At 40.5% G+C, this 25,625-nt stretch overlaps 1 protein-coding gene across 1 annotated transcript in view; it reads right to left on the bottom strand.

Moving 5' to 3' along the window:
- Nucleotides 1–24,276, bottom strand: part of ACTN3 (actinin alpha 3) — a 115,573-nt gene extending 91,297 nt beyond the window's left edge. Inside the window, exon 1 of the mRNA XM_063437425.1 lies at nucleotides 23,911–24,276. Within this exon, the coding sequence (XP_063293495.1) occupies nucleotides 23,911–24,042 (132 nt within the window). The 5' untranslated portion in view covers nucleotides 24,043–24,276. The remainder of the gene's footprint in view (nucleotides 1–23,910) is intronic.
- Between the last annotated feature and the right edge of the window lie 1,349 nt (nucleotides 24,277–25,625).

The following is a 25,625-nucleotide window of genomic DNA, read 5'->3' as shown; positions in this document are numbered from 1 at the left end:
CTTCAGACTGACATTTACAACTGCTACATACCAACCTGTTCCAGACTTACCTTCAAACCTGCTCCTAACAATAACCTGCTCCACCCTTACGTATACTTCAAACCAGCCTTCCACTGTTACAACCCTACCTGGAAATTACAGACATTCTTTATTATTTGCAAGTAACCTGTTCTGAGGCGAATATCCTGTTTTGTGGCATAATTCTCAATTCTGTTTTCCCTCAAGTTTCATAATATGTCTAAAATCAATAATAAATAGTGATGTCCCAAACGGTTCTCCAGCGAACATAGCTTGTTCGCGTTCGCCTCGGACAGCGAACATATGCGATGTTCGGTCCGCCCCCTATTCGTCATCATTGAGTAAACTTTGACCCTGTACCTCACAGTCAGCAGACACATTCCAGCCAATCAGCAGCAGACCCTCCCTCCCACCTCCTAGACAGCATACAATTTTGATTAATTCTGAAGCTGCATTCTTTTTTTTTTGTGTTTATTATACATTATCCCCCCATAGCCAGTAACCTGTGTTTATTATACGTTATCCCTCCCATAGCCAGTAACATGTGCTTATTATACATTATCCCCCCATAGCCAGTAACCTGTGTTTATTATACATTATCCTCCCCATAGCCAGTAACCTGTGTTTATTATACATTATCCTCCATAGCCAGTAACCTGTGTTTATTATACATTATCCTCCCATAGCAGTAACCTCTGTTTATCATACATTATCCTCTCATAGCCAGTAACCTGTGTTTATTATACATTATCCCCCCCTTAGCCAGTAACCTGTGCTTATAATACATTATCTCCAGCATAGCCAGTAACCTGTGTTTATTATACATTATCCCCCCACAACCAGTAACCTGTGTTTATTATACATTATCCCCCCATAGCCAGTAACCTGTGTTTATTATACATTACCCCCCCATAGCCAGAAACCTGTGTTTATTATACATTATCCCCCCATAGCCAGTAACCTGTGTTTATTATACATCATCCTCCCATAGCCAGTAACCTGTGCTTATTATACATTATCACCCCCATAGCCAGTAACCTGTGTTTATTATACATTATCCCCCCCCCCCCCCCATAGCCAGTAACCTGTGTTTCTTATACATTATCTGGTGTAACAGTAGTGTACATTTAAAAAAAAAAAAAAAAAAGGGGGCTTGTTGTCACCTTTCGGGGACCCTTGGTGTTGTACGTGGCTGGGTGGAGGAAGAGACCTTCAATGACATCAGTGTGGACAAGGAACGGGACATGGCTAGCTTGGTATCCAACCTTGTGCAAATGGGGAGTTTGCGGTTGTGCAAATGGACTGTTTGCGGTGCATTAAACGGGGAGTTTGGTCTGTCACTGTGAAGCGGGCGTAACCCTTACACTACCTGATCGATACAACATCATACCTGATGTTTTAAAGCATGTTATTCCAAACAATTTAGGAATGTTAGGTGATTTATGCCCTTTATGGATTAAAACTAGACTCTGCATCAACTATGTAATTTTCCATGGGAGTTTTGCCATGGATCCCCCTCCGGCATGCCACAGTCCAGGTGTTAGTCCCCTTGAAACAACTTTTCCATCACTATTGTGGCCAGAAAGAGTCCCTGTGGGTTTTAAAATTTGCCTGCCTATTGAAGTCTATGGCGGTTCGCCCGTTCGCAAACATTTGCGGACGTTCGCGTTCGCCGTTTGCGAACAGAAAATTTTATGTTCGCGACAACACTACTAATAAAGTACCTGAAGTCAACCCTGGCATAATTCTCCTATCTGACCTGCTCAAGATCATGACAATCAATCTGAACAATTAATAGGAATGAAACCGGTAAGCAAAGGAAATGGTTCCTGGAACCGTCCAGAACACCTAACCAATGCCTAGTCTAGAGGCTAGACTCAGGAGTTAGGGAGAAGGGCCAATAGGAATCCACAGCCAGACACACGGTTAATATGGTGTAATATGCAGGCAAGATGACTACCACATAGCCTCTAGTTAAAGGGATAAGTGATGACAATATTATGTCCAGCCCAGATGCTGGATGTGGCCCAAAACAAAGCTGAGGCTAAGATGCAAGCAGCATGTGTCTCCTCTAAAAAGGGGTCTGTCGTATCCTACAGCCTTTTAAAGAGTGATGGTGGTGTTGTATTTAGAATCCATTTGTGCTCACCGCCTGGAATATAACAGCCATTGTAGCTCACTGCTTGAACCATGGATTAACCAGAGCCGAGACAACAATCAGGGCCATCTGTGCTTTGTTATAGTAGGAAGGTACGGTTTGCCTTCATCTTGATTGGCTACAACCTCTCACCTTTTTCAGAATGTTTTACATAAAAGATCAAGTTAGAGAACCGAGTTAGAGAAATGTATGAACATAAATAAGCAATTGACAGTACTGACTGACATAAAGCAATCTGCATTAGAAGGAAAGGACACCCACGTAGGCATTTTGTAAGTAAGCATATCGCTATCTATCTGTACTTTCTCTTTGCAGTCAGGTTGCATATTAAAAGCTGCTCACTCAGCAATGTAAGGCAGAGCTGGGTGTATGCAGTGGCGTAGTTGGGAGCACTTAGCGCTCTACTCCTGATGGTCAATTCACATAGCATAGCCAAGCTCTGCCAGCACTTCCGACTGACCCACCAGCTCTGGAACATTTTGCAGGCTGTGTGGAGGGGTGGGGATATGAATCACATTTTTTTTTTCACAACATAGCTGGCATTGCAGTGCCTTAGTGATGAGGCCAGGCCGCCTCAGGATGCAACGGCCCAAGGGGCACAATGAACAAGTGGCCAATGGGAGCGGTTAGCGCTCCTCTACTGTGGGTCAATTCATGTAGTGTGTCTGAGCTCCGCTAGTACCACTGTCAGGCCCAACTGCTCATGGTGCTTCAGAGCATGCCGCAGGCTGTGTGGAAGGGGCGGAGATATGAATCACGTGTAGTACTCAGGCCGGACTGCAGGATTATTTTTGGTGTGTACTGAGACAGGCAGCAAACTCAGGGACTGGCCTAGGCGGCAAGTGCTCTAGCTATGCCACTGGGTGTATGCACTAATAAAGAAGTCTTCCTGGCATAAGAGGGCATGGCTAAGGGGGCTTGTGTGAAGCAGTAGTACTTTTTTGGTGAAAATAATACAGATGCCAAAAATGTTTTAAAATGCAACATATTACTGAAGTCAAAACCTGTTGAATGCCTTACAATTTTATTGGGGGCTAGGTGTCTTTTTAAAACATGGTAATGCCTTGTGGAAATGTACCAAATGTTGGGTCATGACTGTGTACCAGATGTATGACAGAAATCAATGGCATTCCTATTTAAAATGGCTCTGTAACTTTAAACTTACCTTTCTCTTATTGTTTTCTATACCTGTTTCAGAATCTGATATTTTCTTCATTGTTGATCTACTTCTCTTTATTGCATAGGACAAGTAGGGACTTTGTCTTGTGTATTTTCTTACGCTTGACCATCTTGAAGCATATGGCATAAAGCAAGCTCTACTTTCTTAAATTTACAAAAGTAATGACCGTATCAGTGTAAATTATAGTTGTGGTATTTCACTACCAAAGAGCCTGCCTAAACAGAATATAATTTTGGACTGAACCCCAAAAATAGGAAAATGCAGACCAACAGGATAGAGTTTAGATAGTCACTCTCTGCCTTAAAAAACTGACTAGTCAGAAAAGGTTGTAATAAAAGGGAGAATAAGATTAAAAGTGTTCAGTGCAATAAAATGCACAGTGCTAATAAGTGTGAAATAAATGCCTGATGTGTGTTTCGGTGTAGAGTTGTTACAAGCACCTTCGTCAGGGACAAATATTCACTGCAGAACATCAAAACAACTGTAGCCTCCTACCCATGAATCACAGGTCTACTTCCACCCGAGATTGCAGGAATGGGCGGCACTCAAAGAGATAACAAATTGAGGCAAAGGTTGCCTGGATTCAAGGCGCATTCCCGAATGAACTCTCTTTAGACAGGCTCTTCGGTAGTAAGATAGCCATTTAGTTAAATGTTGACATTATCTTTCTACTGAGACTGGGTAGCTGTGATTTGTTACTTTGTATCTCTGTTTTGATACTTTAATAGAATAACCAGCAATATCTTTATCTTGATTGTATTCATCTCACCCTGAGATTGATATTATTCACAGTGTTAATTACTAGTACCTATTATATTTACATATAGTAGGAAGTGTTGGCTCTACTATAATAAAGCCTTTTTACTAACCTACCATTATAGGACATTTGGTATATGTGGTGTCTAGACGGAAATGGTATCTGTTAGTAGTGTATCTATAAATTTTGTGTGCATTCACTTTAAGATTTTTGTTTGTGGCTTATTTATTTTATTTTTTGCAGCTATTCATGATCCTCATTTTGAAAGTCTTTTTCCTTTTACTCATCAGGTAGCACCTGCCAGTTGTATTTGGGAAGTGTGTATTTTTTTTCCTGTGGTGGTTAGATAAGGGTTATGCCCTTTATATATAAAGACCAAATTTAGTTTTTCTTTCTGTTCCTTAGTATATATGGCCCAGTGAATACATGCATGCATTTTTCATGCATGTATTAATTGCGGGTATATCTTAAAAGACACATGCGCTCATGTGTGTGCTGGCTCATGAACATGCACATTTGTTCTGAGGCCTGTCTAGGCTTTCTGAAGATGCTGATCTTCTGAAAAGATCTGTTTGTGAGGAAGCAATTGCACTCAAGTGGAGCGTGCCTGCTACTTCCGTTAGCTCAAGGGAGGAAGCAGACCTGTTCCATACATTTGTTTTTTTAAAGATGCTTATTTCTCATTTATTAGTTGTGGTAAAATACAATATTTCTCACCCATAAATCACTAGAGCAAGCTGAAGTGTTGATGAGTGTGGAGTTGTCCATTATTGTTCAAATCCCTGCCATTTATATTAATAACAAAGTATTTAACCAAGAAAGGTACATTCAGATTACTCTGGTTTTCAAGTACATTCCAGAGATGTTACCTTAGACCAGTGGTTCTCAACCTTCCTAATGCCGCGACCCTTTAATGCAGTTCCTCATGTTGTGGGGACCCCAACCATAAAACTATTTTCGTTGCTACTTCATAACTGTAATTTTGCTACTGTTATGAATCGTAATGTAAATATCTGATATGCAGGATGTATTTTCATTGTTTTGAACATAAAGTATAAAAGCAATATGTATGTATACTATACTATACCACCATTTTACTGTGGAAAATTGGGGGTACTGCTCTCTTTCCCTTTTTCTCTTTCCCTTTTTTCTCTGCTCTCCTTCCTTTTTTTTTTTTTTTGCTCTCCTTCCCATTTTCTTTGCTCTCCTTCCCATTTTCTTTGCTTTCCTTACCATTTTATCTGCTACTCTTCCCCCTTATTTTTGCTCTCCTTCCCCTTTTCTCTGCTATCCTTCCATTTTCTTTGCTATCCTTCCCTTTTCTTTGCTCTGCCTCCCCTTTTTTCTGCTTCTTTTCCCCTTTTAATTGCTCTCCTTCCCTTTTCTTCCTCTTTTTTTTGCTCTCCTTCCCATTTTCTTTGCTCTCCTTCCCATTTTCTTTGCTTTCCTTCCCATTTTATCTGCTACTCATCCCCTTTTCTTTGCTCTCCTTCCTCTTTTCTTTGCTATCCTTCCTTTTTTTGCTCTCCTTCTGCTCTCCTTCCCCTTTTCTCTGCTATCCTTCCCTTTTCTTTGCTCTCCTTCCCTTTTCTTTGCTCTGCTTCCCGTTTTCTCTGCTTCTTTTCCCCTTTTTATTGCTCTCCTTCCCTTTTCTTTCCTATCCTTCCTTTTTTTTGCTCTCCTTCTACTCTCCTTCCCATTTTCTCTGCTATCCTTCCCTTTTCTTTTCTCTCCTTCCCTTTTCTTTGCTCTCCTTCCCATTTTCTTTGCTTTCCTTCCCATTTTATCTGCTACTCTTCCCCTTTTTTTGCTCTCCTTACCCTTTTTTTGCTCTCCTTCCCCTTTTCTCTGCTATCCTTCCCTTTTCTTTGCTCTCCTTCCTTTTTTCTTTTCTTTGCTATCCTTTTTTTGCTCTCCTTCCCTTTTCTTTGCTCTTCTTCCCATTTTCTTTGCTCTCCTGCTGCTCTCCTTCCTCTTATCTGCTGCTCTAATATCCCTTTTCTTTGCTCAACCTTCCCATTTCCTCTGCTCTTCTCCCCTTATCTCTGTTCTGCTTACCTTTTTCTCTCTTGTGCTCTGCTCGCTTTCCTGCAGCAGCAGCTAGTCTTCTTTCTTCCTCTTCTCTTCTTCTTTTTGGTACCGCGGGCGGGGGAATGCAGGGGTTTACGTTGCGTCATGACGTAATCGGCATTGTGGAATGCGGATTGGTGGATTGCCAGGTCAGAAGGCGGAGCGGAGAGGACTCACTCCAGCATCATCATGAAACATGATGAAACGAACAGTAATATACTGTGGATGCGATCGGGCGGCGAGAAAGGGGCTAAAAAATTACAAATTTTGACCGGGAAAGGCTGCTGACATATTTTTAATCACAGCAGCCTGCAGCTCTCTAATGATACGATTTAGGCGGCCACGAGGCCCCTTTTAGAGCGAGGACTCAGGCGGCCGCCTAAATCGCCTAATTAGAGAGCCGCCTCTGTCCAGCCCTGTTAGGCGACCCCTGTGAAAGGGTCATTCGACCCCCAAAAGGGTCGTGACCCCTAGGTTGAGAACCACTGCCTTAGACCAACATCCAGGGGTTGTTACTATTACCCAATTTAATGGTACTCGTTTTATCTACCTAAGAAGGATGAAGGGCTGAGTCAACCCTGCCAGGATTTGAACCTGCAAAGGTTAAACAGATTAAAAAATTAGCCCACTGAGCTATCTCACCAGCATTTAGGAGTTAATCACTTCTATATCATAATAATCTATTACAAAGCAAGTGATTGTACAATAATTGTGATCCAAAAACATTTTTCTAGCAATGATTGCTTTTAAACAAAAATTACTTTTAAAATTAAAAATACATTTATTGAAAGAACATTATTCCATGCCTCAAAGTTCAGCAGAACTTAAAGTAGAATAACATTTTGCAATCATTTCAAAACTCTTGTATTCATTTAAGTAATGATTTACACAAAGGCAGACTTCATAGTAAGTTTCATATACAAAATCAGAAAGCAAAATAAGTTATTTAGTTTTTATTTTGGTTTATTTGAAATCTGTATGCAAGGACTTTGAATACTTGACGAAAAGCCATCAAGATACACCCCTCAAAGCCAAATTTAACATGTTTCACTCTTCAAAAGCACTTACGTATACGTAGGAGAAGAGATCTGTTATAAGTGATTTGACATTCCTTTATCTGGATTGTAATCTAACTCAAATAAAAGTTTAGCATTAACTTTTCCGCCCTAATTTTAGAAAAAAACGTATTTGTTGTTCTTAGATAGAACGTTGGCTTATGGAACTCTATTGGCACCCAGACCACTTCATCCCAATGAAGTTGAAGTCGGCTGGATGCCATGTCCCTCTTGTTTTAACTCTGCACGTGAAAACATTGCAGTTCTGCAAGTTTTAAATGCCTCTACTGATTGTCAGTTAGATAGCCACTTGAGAAACTTCCAATGAAACACCCAAGTAAAACTCAGATATTTCGACTAGCTTTGGCTGAGATCATTCATCTCAATGATCTCAGCCAAGGAAGCAGAGCTTCTACATGGAGACTGTCGAGGCATAGGAGGAAGGAGGATGGAAAACAGTAGTTATGAAGAAAGGCTAGAAAAACTGCATTTGATTTCTTTAGAAAAACAGGTATCTCAGATGGGATATGAAAGCACTATACAAATATTGTACATACAGGATCAATACAAACTATACTAACCTGTTCATGAGCAGGAATATACAACAGACAAGAAGTCACCCACTGAGATTGAAAGAAATGTGTTTTCGCAAAGGAAATAATTATTTCCTGTAAGAATACTAAAGATGTTCTAAAGAAGGCCTGTATGCTTTTTGCAAAACAGAATTTTGAAGGATATAATTAAAATGTATGCAAACAAACAAGGCCACCGCTGTCATAAGGAGAATCACTGTCCCAAGTTGCACAAATAGTAGGTGACAGGCGGAATGGGTTTGCACAAAGCTCCCACCAGTCATTCTGTGCAGGGTCAGACTATCCCACCAGCAAATATCTCGCCATTACCTGAGGCTGGCTATTGAGTTGGGTTTGCTAAAAGCTGTTGTGGGGTAAAGGTTTTTACAGAAAGGAGAGTTGTGAGGAGTGGCATACCACAGTCTCTACTCTCACTGCACAGAGGTGAAGGCAGCCGGGCTACTGCAGTTATGCCATATACTAGTGTCCCACACTCTGTGCATTGGAGAGACTTTGTGACTGTCCAGATTTTAGACCTGTATGAACCCAGTGCTGACATTAGGCAGCACATGGTAAAGGAAATATGTAATATGAATGAGCAGTGTGTGTGAGAGAATGTATAGTTTGTGTGTGTATGAGTCAGATTGTATGTCAGTGCATCTGGGTGTATGAGTCAGTGTGTGTATAGGTCATTGTAGCTGTCATTGTAGCTGTGTGAGGGGGCAGACAAGTATGTGTCTATGTATCTGGTTCTCTGTGTATGGGTCAGGATATCAGTGTTGGTGAGCATGGGTCAGTCTGTGTGTTTGTGTGACTGTGTGTGTGTCAGTATGTGTGCCCTTAAATCATCATATAAACCCCTTATGGACAGAGGCAATTTTACACGTTCTGATTAAAACAATATAAAAACAAAACTTGGAATTTGACTATATGCAACGTTCACTAGGGAACCCTAACACGCAGACAGGACAGAGTTGAGAGAATTGCAATACCGATCCTTAGAATGGTCGGGTTATGCAAAAAGGGATAGTCAAAGCACGAGTCGAGGTTAAGGGAAATAGAAAGACGGAATAACAAGAGACAAAGCCAAATATCAGTAACCAGGAAATCCAAATAACAAGTGCAACGCTCAATGGTAAACCAAAGACCACAGGGTGTGTCTGGTTGGCTAACCTCCAATTAGTGTTAAGTTTTCTTCCCTCCCTTGTGGTCTCTGAGGTCATCACTGTGTGCCGGGTTACATGACCGGGTGCAGCACACATATAAGGAAGCTTACAAACTGCCAGTCTGGAGACAGGGACCAGATGACGCCACTCGCTGTGATGAGGTAAACAAGGTCGCCGCAAGCAGCATGGGGGCAGTGGACCTGACATTATATGTAGATGGGACGGACCGTCTAGTATGCCGACTGCGTACCTCCACCAAGCTTGCTTCCTAGCAGCCACAGGGGAACACCTGTAATGCTTCTGCCCCAGTCACCGCAGCTTGATTGGGGTCTTTCTGGAGCTTTTCTACCCTGGATCAGTATGCAGTAATATAGCAGTCTCACCCACGCAATAGCCAAGACTTAGTGAATGGTGAAGCAGAACTGATTGTATTGAACACAACACAGGTATATATAAGAGTAATCACAACAGGGTGTCAAACAAAACAATACAAGTCACTCCTGGGAGTCTTGGTGTCTATGACTTAATTAGGTTAATATTCCTTAATTGAATTACCTGCCTGACACCAAGGCCCATTGCACAATAGCTATTGTATAATAAACAAATTATCTTTCCCTCTGTTTTACATATATATATATATATATATATATATATATATATATATATATATATGTACACACACTTATCTCCCATAATACAAGAAAACACATAGAACACATACTATACAGCAGATGAAAAGGGTCTCTGGAACAATGGGACAATGACCTTCTGGGAAAACAACTAAGAAAGGAAGGGAAGGAGAATAACAAACACATACTTTACACATCCCATACCTATAATGGGCACAGGGTGACTAAAACATAGGAGCAATCTGGGGACTTGCAAAAAGTGTCCATATGCAACCCCCAGTGATGGTCACTACCGTCACAATGTCTGTTCAACAAGAATTCGTTTTTTTTTCATATTAAGTGTATACATACACTGAACAAAATTATAAACGCAACACTTTTGTTTTTGCCCCCATTTTTCATGAGTTGAACTCAAAGATCTAAAACTTTTTCTATGTTCACAAAACAAAAGGCCTATTTCTCTCAAATATTGTTCACAAATCTGTATTAGTGAGCACTTCTTTGCCGAGATAATCCATCCACTTCACAGGTGTGGCATATCAGGATGCTGATTAGACAGCATGATTATTGCACAGGTGTGCCTTAGGCTGGCCACAATAAAAGGCCACTCTAAAATCTCCAATCATCAAAGGAGAAGTACTCACTAACACAGATTGGTGAACAATATTTGAGAGAAATAGGCTTTTTGTGTACATAGAAAAAGTCTTAGATCTTTGAGTTCAGCTCATGAAACATGGGGTCAAAAACAAAAGTGTTGCGTTTATAATTTTGTTCAGTGTATAAATATATAAAATTGATTAATTTCATTGTAAGCGTATTTTGATAATATATATAATTATATTGTATTATATCTGTATGTGTGTGTGTGTATATATATATATATATATATATATATACACACACTTAGATCATATATGATTGTTTCATTAATAAGTTGTTTTAGATTTTTCTAAACTTTATATGTCCAGCATTAGAGGGACTGCCTGACATCCCAGGCAGTCCCCTGAAGGCACTGCTAAAGCCGGCAATTCCGATAATCTGATGGCAACATCATCGCTATAACATGGCCCGGGAGGGCCGGACTTACATCAGGTGGACTGCCCAGGATGTCAGGGAAGTCCCCCCAGAGCGATTGCCAGCGTGGGAACACCAGCGATAAGGTAAGTAAAAAGGACGGCGAGGACGTGCAATGCCTCCCAGTGGCGTTTAGGACCACCTCCTTAAGGGTGGCATAGTACACCCGTTATCCTTAAGGGGTTAATACACATATTGATATACATTTGTGATATTTTATATATATATATATATATATATATATATATATATATAACTGTCTACTGGACTAATATGGCTAATCCAATCTATATATATATATATATAAATATTTGTGTTAGGTGCTCATGATAGTACAGAGTAAAATACCATAATTAAATGTAGGATAGTAAAAAGAGCAAGTCGGTTGTGGTGTGCCGGAACTGATGATGAGGTAGGCCTGAGAAAGAAGAGGGCCTATCAAGTAATAGAAGGAATATAAATGTTAAAATGTGGTGTGGTGGGAGGGTCATTCAACGCTGACCTCGAACGGTAAGGAGCAAGGTAAGGGGTGTGTGTCTTAAGTAGGTTAGGAGTGGATACCAAGCACCTCCCACAAATACAGACCAAATTGCCTTAATACTTGTGTTAGGTGCTCATGATAGTACAGAGTAAAATACCATAATTAAATGTAGGATAGTAAAAAGAGCAAGTCGGTTGTGGTGTGCCGGAACCGACGATGAGGTAGGCCTGAGAAAGAAGAGGGCAAAATTAAGTAATCAAATTTATTACAGACAACCAATACAGATACATATATCAACCAGACATGTTTTTGAAAGCATCCCTTAATTCTTGTACTGGGTTCGTTATGTATCGTGAGTAAGCGGATGACTTCCAGCGCCCCAGTGTTTTTATAACATGAACTGGAATGTTGACACTGGAGGCTGTGGATGCTGCTTCTATGCAGAAGGAGTGCCCTGAGTAGTTAGCTGCGTTGAAGCCCAGTTGAGTGAGTGAAGACCTGACATAGGTCATAAAGGTTGTAGTGGTGAGTACTGAACTTTGTAATAGTAGTAATGGTTGTGATGGTAGTAAATTATGATGCAGTATGTATGCATCAAGAACCCTGACGGGGCACCACCTATTGTGGTGGGATAGTATGGTATTTTAACTGGCATATGCTGACTGGTTTTGGAGTGAGGTAGAGTCAGGATGTAATGATCCATGTGTTTTGTTAAGTGGGAATAGAGGAGAATAGGAGTAGATTGTGTTGCGTTGGTTGTAGTGAACTCTCTAAGTCTTAGGAATGCATAGAAAGCTATGTATATTGCTGCTTTGATGACAGAATTTGTGCTGGTGTCAAAAGGTTTTAAATCAAGCAGGTTAGACAATGCTTTGAAGATATGGTTGTCTATGGGTAGCGTATGTGATGTACGTGTGGGTTCAGATTTCTGAATGCCTCTGAGTATATTCTTAATCTGGTGAGAAGCCATGAAACTTGTGTTGTTTGGTTGTAAGATTAGCATATGGTGTTGAATGCCTGTGAGATTGTGAGATAAAGTTTGATGGTGTTATATGACATTTTGAGTTTAAGGTGGCCAAAAAAAACAAAACCCAAAAAAGATGTCATAACAAATGGTTGCATGATGTTATGTTCCAAACGGAATCTTTTGAATAGTGTAAAAGCCCTGTCGTATGTTTTGTGTGTATTTTTTGACAGTGCCAATTGGGATAGTGTCCTGCTATGATGCATGATGGTGTCTAGTCCAGTATTAGTTGTTGGAATGTTGGAGAAGTGGTGGCTGTGAGCGCAGCTGACGGGAGTGCTTAATGAAATGCCTGAAATTTAAAACGAGACAAACTGTCAGCAGTTGTGTTACATATACCTGGAACCTGGAAACAATACAGGAAAAAATTATGACAAGCCGCCAACCAAGTGAGTTTCCTCAGAAATCTCATGATCGTAAGGGATTTGGAACGACCATTGTTGATGATGTGACAGGTTGTCTGAGTTGTCTGAGTAGCAACGAACTGGCATGTTTGCCCATAAATGACCCCATGCTACGGCAGCCGCCACGATGGGATAGATCTCAAAGAGAGCTGAGGTAGTGGAAAAACCTTCCAAATCCTGAACTGCTGTAAGCCAGCTGCCCCAAAGCCATTCGTTCCCAAAAAGTGCTGCAAAACCTGTGGTAGATGCCGCATCTGACCAAATGGTAGGTGATGAGTCTGTCAATGGAGGGAGGAACATACCTTTACCATTCCAAGTGGTTAAAAATTTCTTTCACATGCGTAAGTCAGCCATAGCTTGAGTATCTAAGGACAACCTGTGTGTGTCGTGTAGGAAGCGTGGAAAACGATACAAGAGTCGTGATATGAAGGAGCGGCCTCGAGGTATGATACGCATGGCAAAATTTAGTGAACCCAGCAGGGACTGTAGCTCTTTGCGGTTGCAAGTACCGAGCTGAAGGTAGTGGTTGATGTAGGTAAGAATGTTCTCTATCTTGTCGTGTGGTAGGCTTGCTTGCATTGTGGTTGAGTCTAATTGAATACCCAGGAAAGTGATAATCGTGTCTGGCCCCTCCGTTTTCTTAGGGGAGATTGGTACACCTAGTTGCTCGAATAGCTTGGTGGTAGCTTTGAGGCTACTAGGAGGGGAAGTATTCTCCTCGACCAGTAAGAAATCATCCAGGTAATGTAATACCGTAGGGCATTTGGCTATGTTCAATAGTAACCAGCACAATGCTTCGGCAAATGTGTCGAAAATAGCTGGGCTACTTTTGGACCCAAAAGTTAAACGGGAGAAAAAAATAGTAGTTCCCGGACCGCTTGATGCCATGCAGGTGCCACAGTGTGGGGTGGATTGGCAGCAATTTAATGGCATTAGTAATATCGGTCTTACTAAGCCATGCTCCGACCCCTGCTTGTATGATAGCTGTAATGGCGTGATCTATGGTGGTATATTGCAGGGAGAATTCTTCGGAGGGTATGAGGGAATTAAGACTGGGGTTGGCCGATGAGTGTGGTGCAGACAAGTCAATGATGAGTCTTTGTTTAAGGGAAGATTTCCCTGTGACAATACCAATGGGGTTAGTGCGCCATTCTTTGAATGGAGGAGCTTTGAAAGGCCCCAATACTAAACCCTCAGCAACTTCTTGGGCTATGAGAGTGTCAACAGCTATGGGATTGTGTTGTGCGGATTGTAGATTAGGGCATTCCAGAATCCCGGACGGTATGTGTAGAATACCCATGTGGAAGCCTTCTGTTAAACCAGAGATAAGAAAGTCCACCAAGTGTTTAGACTGGTGATGTGACATAAATTCAGCAAATACCTGAATATTTATGGACGTTAGGTAAGGCTTAGAGTACATTTTATTTGGACACATGGTTTTTGCATGTGCCCTAAAACATTTTAAACAGATATGCAATAATCTGCAACCGCTATAATTACAAGACCCAACATTGAAATTATTACATATCTGGGACTTGCCCAGAAACTTGATTGGGCATCCCAGTTTGTCTCTTGTCAATTTCTCTGGAACACCAGAGGAACTAGCTCCTTGCGTGGAGGCATGTTCGTCCGCCGTGTTGGGACAGAAATTTGTCGTATGGGCCGTAGAGGAGCCGTATGCACAAAGCCGGTATTCTTAGACCTGCAAAGTGTCTGCAAAATATGACTGTATCAATCCTTCCCCAGTTAGATCTTGTTCCATAGTGGGAGAAGGCTCCAGACACTTTTGCAGAAAAAGACCTATAGTAGTCATAAAAGGCTGAACCACCATATTTGTTGCCCAGGTCTACCAGCTTGTGCATATAAAGATCAAACTCCTCTCGTCTATTGGGATAGACCGCACAGATGACATCCCGGTAAATACCAAAGGCCAGTACAAACTCGGGGATAGTCAGTTTCCTATTTAGGCAGGCTCTGACAACAACAGACACATCATCATAAGCATCAGTTTTATTTTCTACAATATCCTGGGAGGCAATCAGCAGGGAAGCCAGGTTGACGTCTTTACCTTCCAGGATATCTCTTTTTATGTGCTCAGGGATCATATGAGCAGGGCTAACTTCCTGGTCATCCAGGGTGATGGCTGGAGCAACTAAAAGCAGCGGGTGGCCCTGCTAGAGTAAGGGCCGTGGTGACCAACTCAAGTTTCTCCAGCCTGGAGTTGACCTTGCTCAGGGACGCCATGAGTGAAGACAACATGGAATGTATGTCTCCTGTGTTGGACTGGCTAGGTCCTTCCCCGGCATCCATGTTGTTAGTTGAGGTACGTAGCAGTTTGAAAAGTTCTGCTTTCCTTGCTGTAGCGGGGTAGGGTATTTGCCGTCTCCTTAATTCTGTAGTTATTTGAGGGATCATCCAGGATCTGATTGATGCTGGACTAGTTACCTCTCCTCCTTGTGTAGGAGTGATAGCTCTAGCCGGAGTGCTAGGCAGGGAGAAATCCTCTACCCCTTCCTGAGACATACTAAAAACAAAACAATGAATTAGTGTGTGAAAAACCACCAAAATCCTACTGGCAGGCTAGCTAAGCCGGATGGCGAAACATTACACTTGTTTGGTGACAGGTGAGGCCCTACTAGTTGCCAGGTGGCTTGAGAGGCTCTATCTATGCGTTGGCGCGAAGGGATTTGAGGCCACCAGTTGTAGTGACTTGGTGACTGTAACACAGAAAAACAGGGAAAGGGAGTGGCAGGTGAGGCCCTCTCTATGCAACATGCGAGGCGACTAGCTCACGTGTGGCCTGATGGGTGTTTGCCTCTGAAACGTTGAGGTGGAGTGTTGGCCTCGCGGGACCACTAACTGATGGCAACTGCCAAAAAGTGGTAAATACCTATTGGGAGGCCTATGACCCTATTGCCAGTACTCTAACCTAGGGGGGAGAAATGAAATGTATGGCAGAATACCATATGAGCAGGTGTACGTACCTGGTAGTATGAATATCTCACAAGGAAATCGTGTGGTGAAATATATATGAAACCTGGACAGCCTGAAACGGTTAAAAAGAGAGTAGTATAGTGAGTGTGGACTGTGTGGGAATGGTATAGACTGTGTAGCCCATACCAGCTGTATTTTTTAAGGGCTTGATTGTGGGGTTTTATTTAGTAAATGAAGTGTAGTGATATACCATGAGAATTTAAATGTGTTACCAAGGCAAAGTGATGCCGTGTTTTTTTAATACAAAATTATATCTAAAACAGGGGGGGGAGGGGGGAATGTATGATGGGTGTCAAGTAGAAAAAGAGGATGGGGTGAGGGAGACCGTGGCCTATATTTAAAAAGCGTTATGTTGATATATAATTAAATAACAACAAAAGGGCAGGGATGAAAACAATGCTTTAAAGTGATGTAAAGTTACCGTATATACTCGAGTATAAGCCGACCCGAATATAAGCCGAGGCCCCTAATTTTACCCCAAAAAACTGGGAAAACTTATTGACTCGAGTATAAGACTAGGGTGAGAAATGCAGCAGCTACTGGTAAATTTCTAAATAAAATTAGATCCTAAAAAAAATATATTAATTGAATATTTATTTACAGTGTGTGTATAATGAATGCAGTGTGAGTGTATGAATGCAGTGTGAGTGTATGAATGCAGTGTGAATGTATGAGTGCAGCATGTGTATGAGTGCAGCATGTGTGTATGAGTGCAGCGTGTGTGTATGAGTGCAGCGTGTGTGTATGAGTGCAGCGTGTGTATATGAATGCAGCGTGAGTGTATGAGTGGTGTGTGTGTATGAGTGCAGTGTGTGTGTGTGTGTTGCAGAGCCTTGGTGGGGGGTGGGCAATTTTTTTTTTTTTATTATTTTTTTTTTTTTATTAATTTAATTTAATTATTATTTTTGTATTATTATTTAATTATTAATTTTTTTATTATTACTTATGATTTTTTTTTTGTCCCCCCTCCCTGCTTGATATATGGCAGGGAGGGGGGCTCTCCTTCCCTGGTGGTCCAGCATTGGCAGTTCAGTGGGGGGAAGGGGGGGCTGGCAGAGCTGTAACTTACCTGTCCTGCAGCTCCTGTCAGCTCTCTCCTCCTCCGCGCCGTCCGTGCAGCTCCCTCTGTCAGCTCACACTGTAAGTCTCGCGAGAGCCGCGGCTCTCGCGAGATTTACACTGGGAGCTGACCGAGGTGCTGAACGGACGGCGCGGAGGAGGAGAGAGCTGACAGGAGCTGCAGGAGAGGTAAGTAAGCTCTCTGCCAGCCCCCACAGCCCCTGTCTGTATTATGGCAATGCAAATTGCCATAATACAGACTATTGACTCGAGTATAAGCCGAGTTGGGGTTTTTTAGCACAAAAAATGTGCTAAAAAAACTCGGCTTATACTCGAGTATATACGGTATATATAATATTACTGTAATGTAAAAGATGTATGATTGGTTGGATCAGTACGTGTGATTCAACCTGAGAATTCATTACTTGGAAAAGGAAACTGTATCCTTATGTATGTGTCGTAGTTTAAAAACACAGAAATGAGGCCTGTAATGTAGGCTGAACCAGCTTGACTGAAATGGATAAGTATGGAAAACCCCTGAAAGCGTGGGAGTAAAAATGATCCATGCAGATATGTGAGCTGGTTTTGTATGGAAATTAATACAATACTGATACCTTTAAACAGTAATAGAATTAATCTATATCTATTTAATCAAAGCAAATCGTTAACTGAATGGTATATACATGAAATGATGAATGTAATCCACGAAAGGATTTATGCGTAATACATAGAAAGAAAACCGAAACCCATTGTGAAGGGAAACAGAAGCTAGAATGAATAGCTTATACGCATTAATTTTTATGCGAACAAGCAAGCGTGTTTAAGCATATCATGAATATGTGCCGAACGGCGGAACAACCGAAAGGATAACTTGTTTCATTGTAACACGGAACAGTTATATGCGAAATGACAACTTTATCTAATATACTGATAACCTGAATACCGTACGAAATGAAAACCGCGAACGGCTTGTTCAAATTGCGACATTACAGGGAAAAACTGTAAAGCGAGGACCCGTGCTGTACCGTACGCCGTGGGAACCGATCCTGGCGTGACAGGTAGGTCTAACTTACGGTTTAGGAGTCCCTGGGACGCGATCTACGACGATGACCGGGGTCAGAAGAAGCTGGACGGACGGAAAGGCCTGAAACAGGATTCCTGGACACAGCTTGCCGCGGAAAAACTTGTGGATACTGAAAACCAAGATGGCGTCTGAGAGAACCCGGAAGTGGATTCTCATTCAATGCTGACCTCGAACGGTAAGGAGCAAGGTAAGGGGTGTGCCTTAAGTAGGCTAGGAGTGGATACCAAGCACCTCCCACAAATACAGGCCAAATTGCCTTAATACATATATATATGTATATATATACATTGTGATCCTGTATTGCAAACATCACGGTCCTCTAGGGTATAAACATGCACAGTCTTTTAAGGTAACATAAATCCAGGCACTTTATTGTTGAAATTCACCCAGGAGACAGCAGCAAATAAAAGAAACAATAATGTAACAGAAATCCCTGCAAACAAAATCCTAGCTCGTCTGAGCGCTTACTAACATTAAATTCCCTATCTCTGATATCATCAGTAAAAGTGCCGTTTGTGTGTGAAAAATACAAATAACGTCACTTTCACTGACAATAGGGTTAAATATAAGTTAAACTAAAGTTATAAAGTTATAGGGTTAAATATAGTGCTAGAAAATTAAATTTTCTGGACTTTCGTTCTGGGTTGTCAGGCAGGTGCCCCAAATTGCAATCAATAAAATTACTTAATTATTTAAAAATATTACATAAATATGCACGTAGAAGTTAAATATATATACAAATTTATATATTTAAATTCTACATGTATATGTATAAAATTATTTATGTAATTATGTATATTTTGTATTTTTTACATTTATTTATATATATATATATATATATAAATATATATATATATATATATATATATATATATATATATATCATTTCATTAGAAGTGTTTTTTGATATAAATATATGTATATTAATATCAAAATACAGTTTGAATAAAATTACATGTTCTCTGGCACATGGTTGCCCGCTGCATTGGTACTCTATATCCTGTGTACGGGTCGGTCTCCGCTCTGCGCGTCCATTCCCTCCGTCTCTCCTGATTGTCTTCTAACCAGGTGTTAGGCGATCCCTCTGATGTCTGTCCCGTGTGCAATATATGCCAGGATTGCATGTGGGGGGCAGATGCGCGTGTAAGCAGTTATCCTACTGGGAATGTTGTAGGGGTCACGGGCTGTCCATTGTAGAGGGCCTCGAGTGTAGCCCTTATCTATCCTGTGAATGTGTGGTTCCTGTGGTTGCCCTGTTCGTCTGTGTGCCCTGAGGTCAGATCCTCTCCGGAGGAGATGCTTTACTTATCTCTGATATGCTTTCCTCTTCTCCCCCTGGGTCTACCCTGCATCTCCCTTCCCCCCGCCCGTCTTACCGGTGTTAATCCCTCGCACTACCAGTCAGTCCCTGTGATACAGGTGGTATGTGGAAGCTAGTGGGAGTGGTGCAACCGTCTCTGAGGGGCTGCACTTGGCTTAACAATCAGTTTGCTTTGAAATGAGGTTAATTGAAACAAGAAAAGAAAATATAATAACGAGAGTAAGTCATATGAAAAGGGACGTTATTTGGGTTTCAAGTCCAGTGTGGGCTTGCGTTGCATAGCGCTGTATCCAGACCCCGAAATTAGATGTATGGTTAATGTTCTTTACTCCAACAGTTCTATGGGGGATTCTGCGGTTGCTGCTTTCCCCATTTCTTCTCCATTCCGGCGCTGCTCTCCTGGTCCTCTTCCCTGCCAGTAGCGTTCAGGGTCTGACTACTCCTCTGCTCCGGAGATACCTGCTGCGGGAGCTGTAGGTCCCGTAGGAATCTTGCAGGGTCTTCCTCTGTGGACAGCGTCAGGACTGTGTGCTTGTGTGGTACGAACAATGTGCCCGCTGCCCCCCAGCGATATCTAATGCCTAGTCTCGTAGTTGGCGGGTAATTGGCATGAACTTCCGCTGCTCCATCAAGGTCGTGAACGGAAGATCATTGAAGACTCTAATGTGGTAGTTATTCATGCTAGTGGTGGGTGTTTTTCTTGATTGGGCCATAAGCACAGCCTTAACTGAGACGTCTCGGGTGACGGCTATAATGTCTCTGCGTGCATCCGCCGGGGTGGTCGGGGCCTTCCTGATCCTGAATGCCACCATTATCGATCCTGTGTCTCCAGCTTTTTTCATCCCCATGATCATTGCCGCTCTATTTGTGTATTCCAGCAAGGCCTCCGGACCTATGTCTTCAGGGGCTCCACGGATGCGTACGTTTCTTTTTCGGTGGCGTGTTTCCATTGTTGTGACCGTCCAGGTGAGTCTTTGTAGTTGGTGGGACATCGCTTCCATCTGCTTTCTGGTGTTCATGAGTAAGGCGTCTCTGTCCCTTAACATTACTGCAAATTTTTGATTCCTGTGGGAAAAGCAAGTCTTATGGCTTGACTGGTGTGCAGATTTTTGTTTAACATTGTATTAACTGTTTTTGCTTTGTATATATATATATATATATATACATATATATATATATATATATATATATATATGTATATATAAATATCAAAATATATAAAAGGTGCACTCACAGGTCTTCATAAGTGGTTTACTTTATTCTTTAGTGCAAATTACACATGCAAAAAAAGTTTTCAGTGATCAACGTTTCGACCCTTATAGGGTCTTTTCCAAGATCGAAACGTTGATCACTGAAAACTTTTTTTGCATATGTAATTTGCACTAAGGAATAAAGTAAACCACTTATGAAGACCTGTGAGTGCACCTTTTATATATTTTGATATTTATATTTGACGCTGAGGTTTGCACCCAGAACACTGTATTGGTCATTAAAGGGTGAGTGCCAAGTTCACTTTCTTTTATATGTGTATATATATATATATATACATACACATTTCTATAAACACAAATGTATACCAATATGTGTAATATATTAAAATTATATATACAAATATATTGTATGCATATACCGTTTTTTATGTTTAGAATATATACCCAAATGTGTGATATATATATATATATATTTAAGAAGCACTGCAACTTTAAAAGTCAATATTTATTTTTAATGTCTGGGGTATTCCTTTAAATGCCCCCAACATAAAAACAAAGTTTTTTTGTACTGGCCCTGTAAACAGGCTGCTGATCAAAAGAGAAATCTGATTGCCATTTTGAAGTCAATAATAATTGTTTCCTTCCTTTTTGAGACATAAGTAAAATATAGCTTTAAATGGGTTTTTGGGGGGAACCACAGCATAAAAGGATAGGTTTTGAAGGTTGAACTTGATAGACTTGAGTATTCTTTTTAATTAGATTACTATGTAACTAGGTAAATTAATTCCAAAGTTAAAACAACCTCTTTCTTCACACATGCTTTGCCCATTCTGATGTCATCAAGCTAACTTCTAGTAGCTTGATGATCATTGTCCACTCAAATGCTTCCCATAGAGAAGTACTGATAATAAGACAAATGCACCGCTACCATACATTCCTCAAATAAAAAAGGATTAATAGAGAAGCATTGCTGCACTTCAAGAAATTAGTGTTTAAATTTGCAGTCAACCTATAATGTGATGAAGGTGCCTACAGTGTCCCTTACATTCAGTAATAATAATTCTACACATTAAGTACCATTAAAATGTAGGTGTACAGATGAATTAACTGGGAGTATATCCATTGAGTTAAACAACAAAATACAATTGTCCCTAGTATTAAACAGGCAATCTAAGTAACATAACCACTACAGTTCTGTTTCCATGTGGTTTAACAAAAACAGAGCTTTGCCCAGCACCCTTAGCCTGATCCTTATCTAGCCATCTGGAAAATATGGTCTTTACACTATGCTATTATTCATATCAATTACGTTCAATCTGAACAAACATGATACGTTTAGAACACTAGTTGCAGGTAAACCAAGCAAGCTCATTTTCTGGCTGCTATTGGTGTAAGAGCATTGTGAGTGATGTGGCAAAGTAACCTTTGCATTTTCAGGTAGGTGCTTGGGATTTTTATGTCAAATTACTTCTAAATTATTTACCCAAAATAAGTGGGTTGATTGGTGTCTGTAATCTATTTACCTTGGCCAGACCCTAAAATCTTTCAATTATGTAATGAATCTATATTTAATACCAAATGAGAACATTTACAGTTTAACCAGTAAGTACAGTAAAGTAAATTATATAGTTCAAAATAGCTAATTTAAAAGAACTCTCCATGTGACAGCTTGAATAAATGGTCTAAATTTGTAATTCAGCTTTCAATAGCTTCATTGCTAGTATACAGACTTTCTGATGGGCCTTAATCAGAATGGTAATGTCATAAATATGATGCTCACATATAAAAATTCTATATTAAAAACCTGCACAAAGGTCCTTTCTTTATTCACTGACTACACTGTGAGTTGCAATTATTTGGATATGTTCTTCTACTCAGCAATGTTAACCTAAACCTAAAGTGTCAAAGTCAACTCACCAAAACTTTCTGTATAGTGAATAATAAAAAAGGGCTGTATCATACTAATAATAATTCATGTTTTGAACATCTCTCTTGAAACATGGCAAACATCTTTACATTTTAAAGGTGGACCCATTATTTTGCAATTTTGCAGTGAATAGACACCATTTACAATACAATGATCAGGACTCAATCCACTCATGTTGCTTTTATTCAAAGCAATAGGGTCCTGACACTTCTGAAATAACCTTATTAATGTGCTGCAGGATTAAACTGGAAACAAAACCGACTTTATGGGGCATTTTCTGAAAGCAGATACTATTATTCCAAGAACTATGTTGGGGCGCCAACAAGTAGGACTCCATCTGCAACCTTTATTCCTTACCTTCCATCCCCATGATTCTTAACCACCATACTCCCAGTTGGTTGGGGTTTATGGAAAATGTAGTTCAACCACAATTTTAGAACTAGTTTGTTTGGCTTTTCAGATCTAGGGATTACCAACAATGAAAGGTGTCTATAAATAGTATATCTTTTTAAATAATAATGTTTAAGTAAAGTGAAACTCTCTTACATTTAGAATTTAAATATAGTTAAATATTGATAATGCAGTAAACAATAGATAGATGATAGACAGATAGATAACTTAAGTGCAAACATAATCACAAAAATTATGAAGTAAATAAATAATTTAGTTAAAGGATGGATGACTTCTGATAAAAACAAAGTACATAATTTGACTAGAGACACTCTAGTACATTTATCCTTTGTATTTAGTACATTAATCCTTTAATAGCAACATATAAGTTATATGTATTATAATATGATACTAAAGACTGCTACCGTTTACATAAAAGTGCAAAGCATTAAACCGAAATAGCATAGACTTTTGTTTTTTACATTATTGAGAAGTTGGTATCAGACTCTATGGACCTAGCCAACTACAGGAAATGCAGCTGTCCAAATCGGCCTCTTAAAGAATGCAGTTGGGTGGTATGTCATCCTATATTTAATATGAAGGATCTTCCGTACTTTGTGGCAGAGGCAGATTAAATGTCTAGGTTGATGTCACCAGAGACCTGGCAATCAACCTTGCCTCTATATGTGTGTGCTGATGTCACAGCCCAGTGAGCCCACCATAAAGTCTTCATCTCAGCTATGCCACCTGATCCCTCTCTTCATACATTCCTAATAATGATGACACCTTCTGCCTAAAATGTCACTAACCTATAAGGAATCATCCCATCCAGAGTTATTACAAGGGACCAGCTGCTCCCAAAAACACAGATGCCGAATTTTTCTTCCCCACCCCCCGTCGCCCTCCCTTGCAAGGATCACCTTGCAGAACACTCTAGCTGAAAAGAAGAGGATGGTCTAAGTATGAAAAACAATCCATCATTCTTGCTGAACACAGCCCTTCCAAAAAAAAGCTTCTGCGGGACATCTTAAGCCAAACTGAGGACAGGGAGAGCTAGACTGGGGGTCCTGGCGGCACCTGTTCACTTGCCAGCTGACTTGACTGATTAAAATACGGAATTGCCACACAGTCAGTCAAGCAATATCTGACGACGTGCAAATAAAATTAGTCTTTTTTTTTTTGAGGTAGAAACAGAAGTTCAAATGAACAAACATAAAATTTATACCCGACTAAAAATGATGTCTGCATTATCATCTGAATTCCAACACATTTTCAACTAGCTCTCAACAGATCACATACACATACAATCTAAAATGTGGTGTCCCTTTAACTTTACCTTCCTCTGTTGCTTCTCCCAAGCAGGATCCAGGAGTAGGTCTCTATCCCAGTCTTCTTCTTGAAGCATATATTCGTCTTCTGTCATGTTATAAGAGTTGGTATATTGCACATGTGGATCTATGGTCGTCATCTTCGCTCTATTCCCTTCACGCAGATAACGTCTTTTTTTTCTTTCTTCAAATCTATTGAACTTTGCGGGTTTGGGCTTTTCTAACTTTTTAATGCCGCTGCAGCCCCTGGCCAGCAGGTGGTAAAAACGTATTCAAACGTAGCAACTGTGTTACTTTGTGTTGGGGAGATCTAACTCTTAAAGCTTCTTGCTTCCTCTTTCCAGCCTGCTGCTCCTGGTCAAAAAAGTTACACGTGACCTATACCCCATAAGTACTATCAGCTGGGTACCATGTGGTTAGAGGGTCACCCATAAATGGTAAGTGGGTGGTCTTCCATTGCCCCTCCTCGACAACCTGTTCTATGGACTTAGAATAGTTGTAAGTTTGTTAAGTATTAATTTATTTATGCTTGCTACATTTTTTTTTTTTATCTCATCACACATATAAATTCACACACTGTTAAGGATTGTTTTGTTTGCATTACTTTATAAACGTCTTTAGAGCCATCTTTTCTACTGTAAGTGGCATATGTCATGATGTCACATATTCCAAAATAGACTTCTCTCCACTGTCTTCCTTGTCCCGCCTTCCCTGTCACTTAAATTGCAAGCACCTTCAATGTCCAAGAATAGCACTTGCAGTAAAACAAATATCCTCTACAAATAGTCTGTTTTGAAGATTGTATTTTTCACAGCTCAGTGACTATAAATAGGGATTAAAACTCCCCCATTCAATACATACGGCAGGATGCACATTTGGAAAGAGAATGCTTTTGCTTTTAGGCAAGAGAATGATAATTCAAAATACTATTTTGAGGTGCCATCAATCAAAAGGTAAAATAACTCTTTCTTACAGCCTGTGGTGTAATGTCCCTGTGTCCCTTAGTCCTGCAATGTAAAACATTGCAGTTTTTGAGACAGCCACTAGAGGCACTTCCAGGAGTTTACTTGACTCTGATTCCCTTAAACGACGCTGGGCGTCAGTAAAATACCCATAGAAAAGCAATGATTAAATGCTCCTATGGTAAAATTTCTCCTATGGTGAAAGCTTAATGAGATCACAGCGCTGGCTGCACATGCGCATTATGTCCCGACATTGCATGACGTGTAAAGTCTGACCTCAGCGCTGGAATTGGGTGAATAAATAAAGGGTTTTAACCCTTTGTGTGCCATGGGGGTGGGGAACATATGGGAGGGTGGGACCAGGGGCACTATAATGTTAGGAAGACAGATTTAAAATCCCTTCAAGCTGCAGTTTTTCTATAGTGTGACTATAGTGTCCCTTTAAGCTAGTTTGAGCAGGGTACTTATCAACCTATTGTTCTGTAAAATTTTTTAAAAGTTTGCGTCATTTGTTGTTAAAGTCCCCTTAGTAAAAGGGCTGCACAAACAAAAACTAAAATGATTTAAATGGTAAAGGGTTGACCAGTAAGATAACAGGAGCATGATCTATACACCACAACTGCTTCAACATCAAAACTGCTTTTAAGCGAAAGTTGTTTTGATGCTTAAAGTGTTTATTTTCTAACTCCTTAAGGATAGAGGTTATTGTCCACGTTCTGAACCAAAACAAAACCTAGAATTTAACCCCTTAACTCCGCAGG

Source organism: Pelobates fuscus, chromosome 12, assembly GCF_036172605.1.
Source record: "Pelobates fuscus isolate aPelFus1 chromosome 12, aPelFus1.pri, whole genome shotgun sequence".
Lineage (NCBI taxonomy): Eukaryota > Metazoa > Chordata > Amphibia > Anura > Pelobatidae > Pelobates > Pelobates fuscus.
Note: the sequence above shows the minus strand (reverse complement) of the source record. Positions and strands in the feature narration are given on the sequence as shown.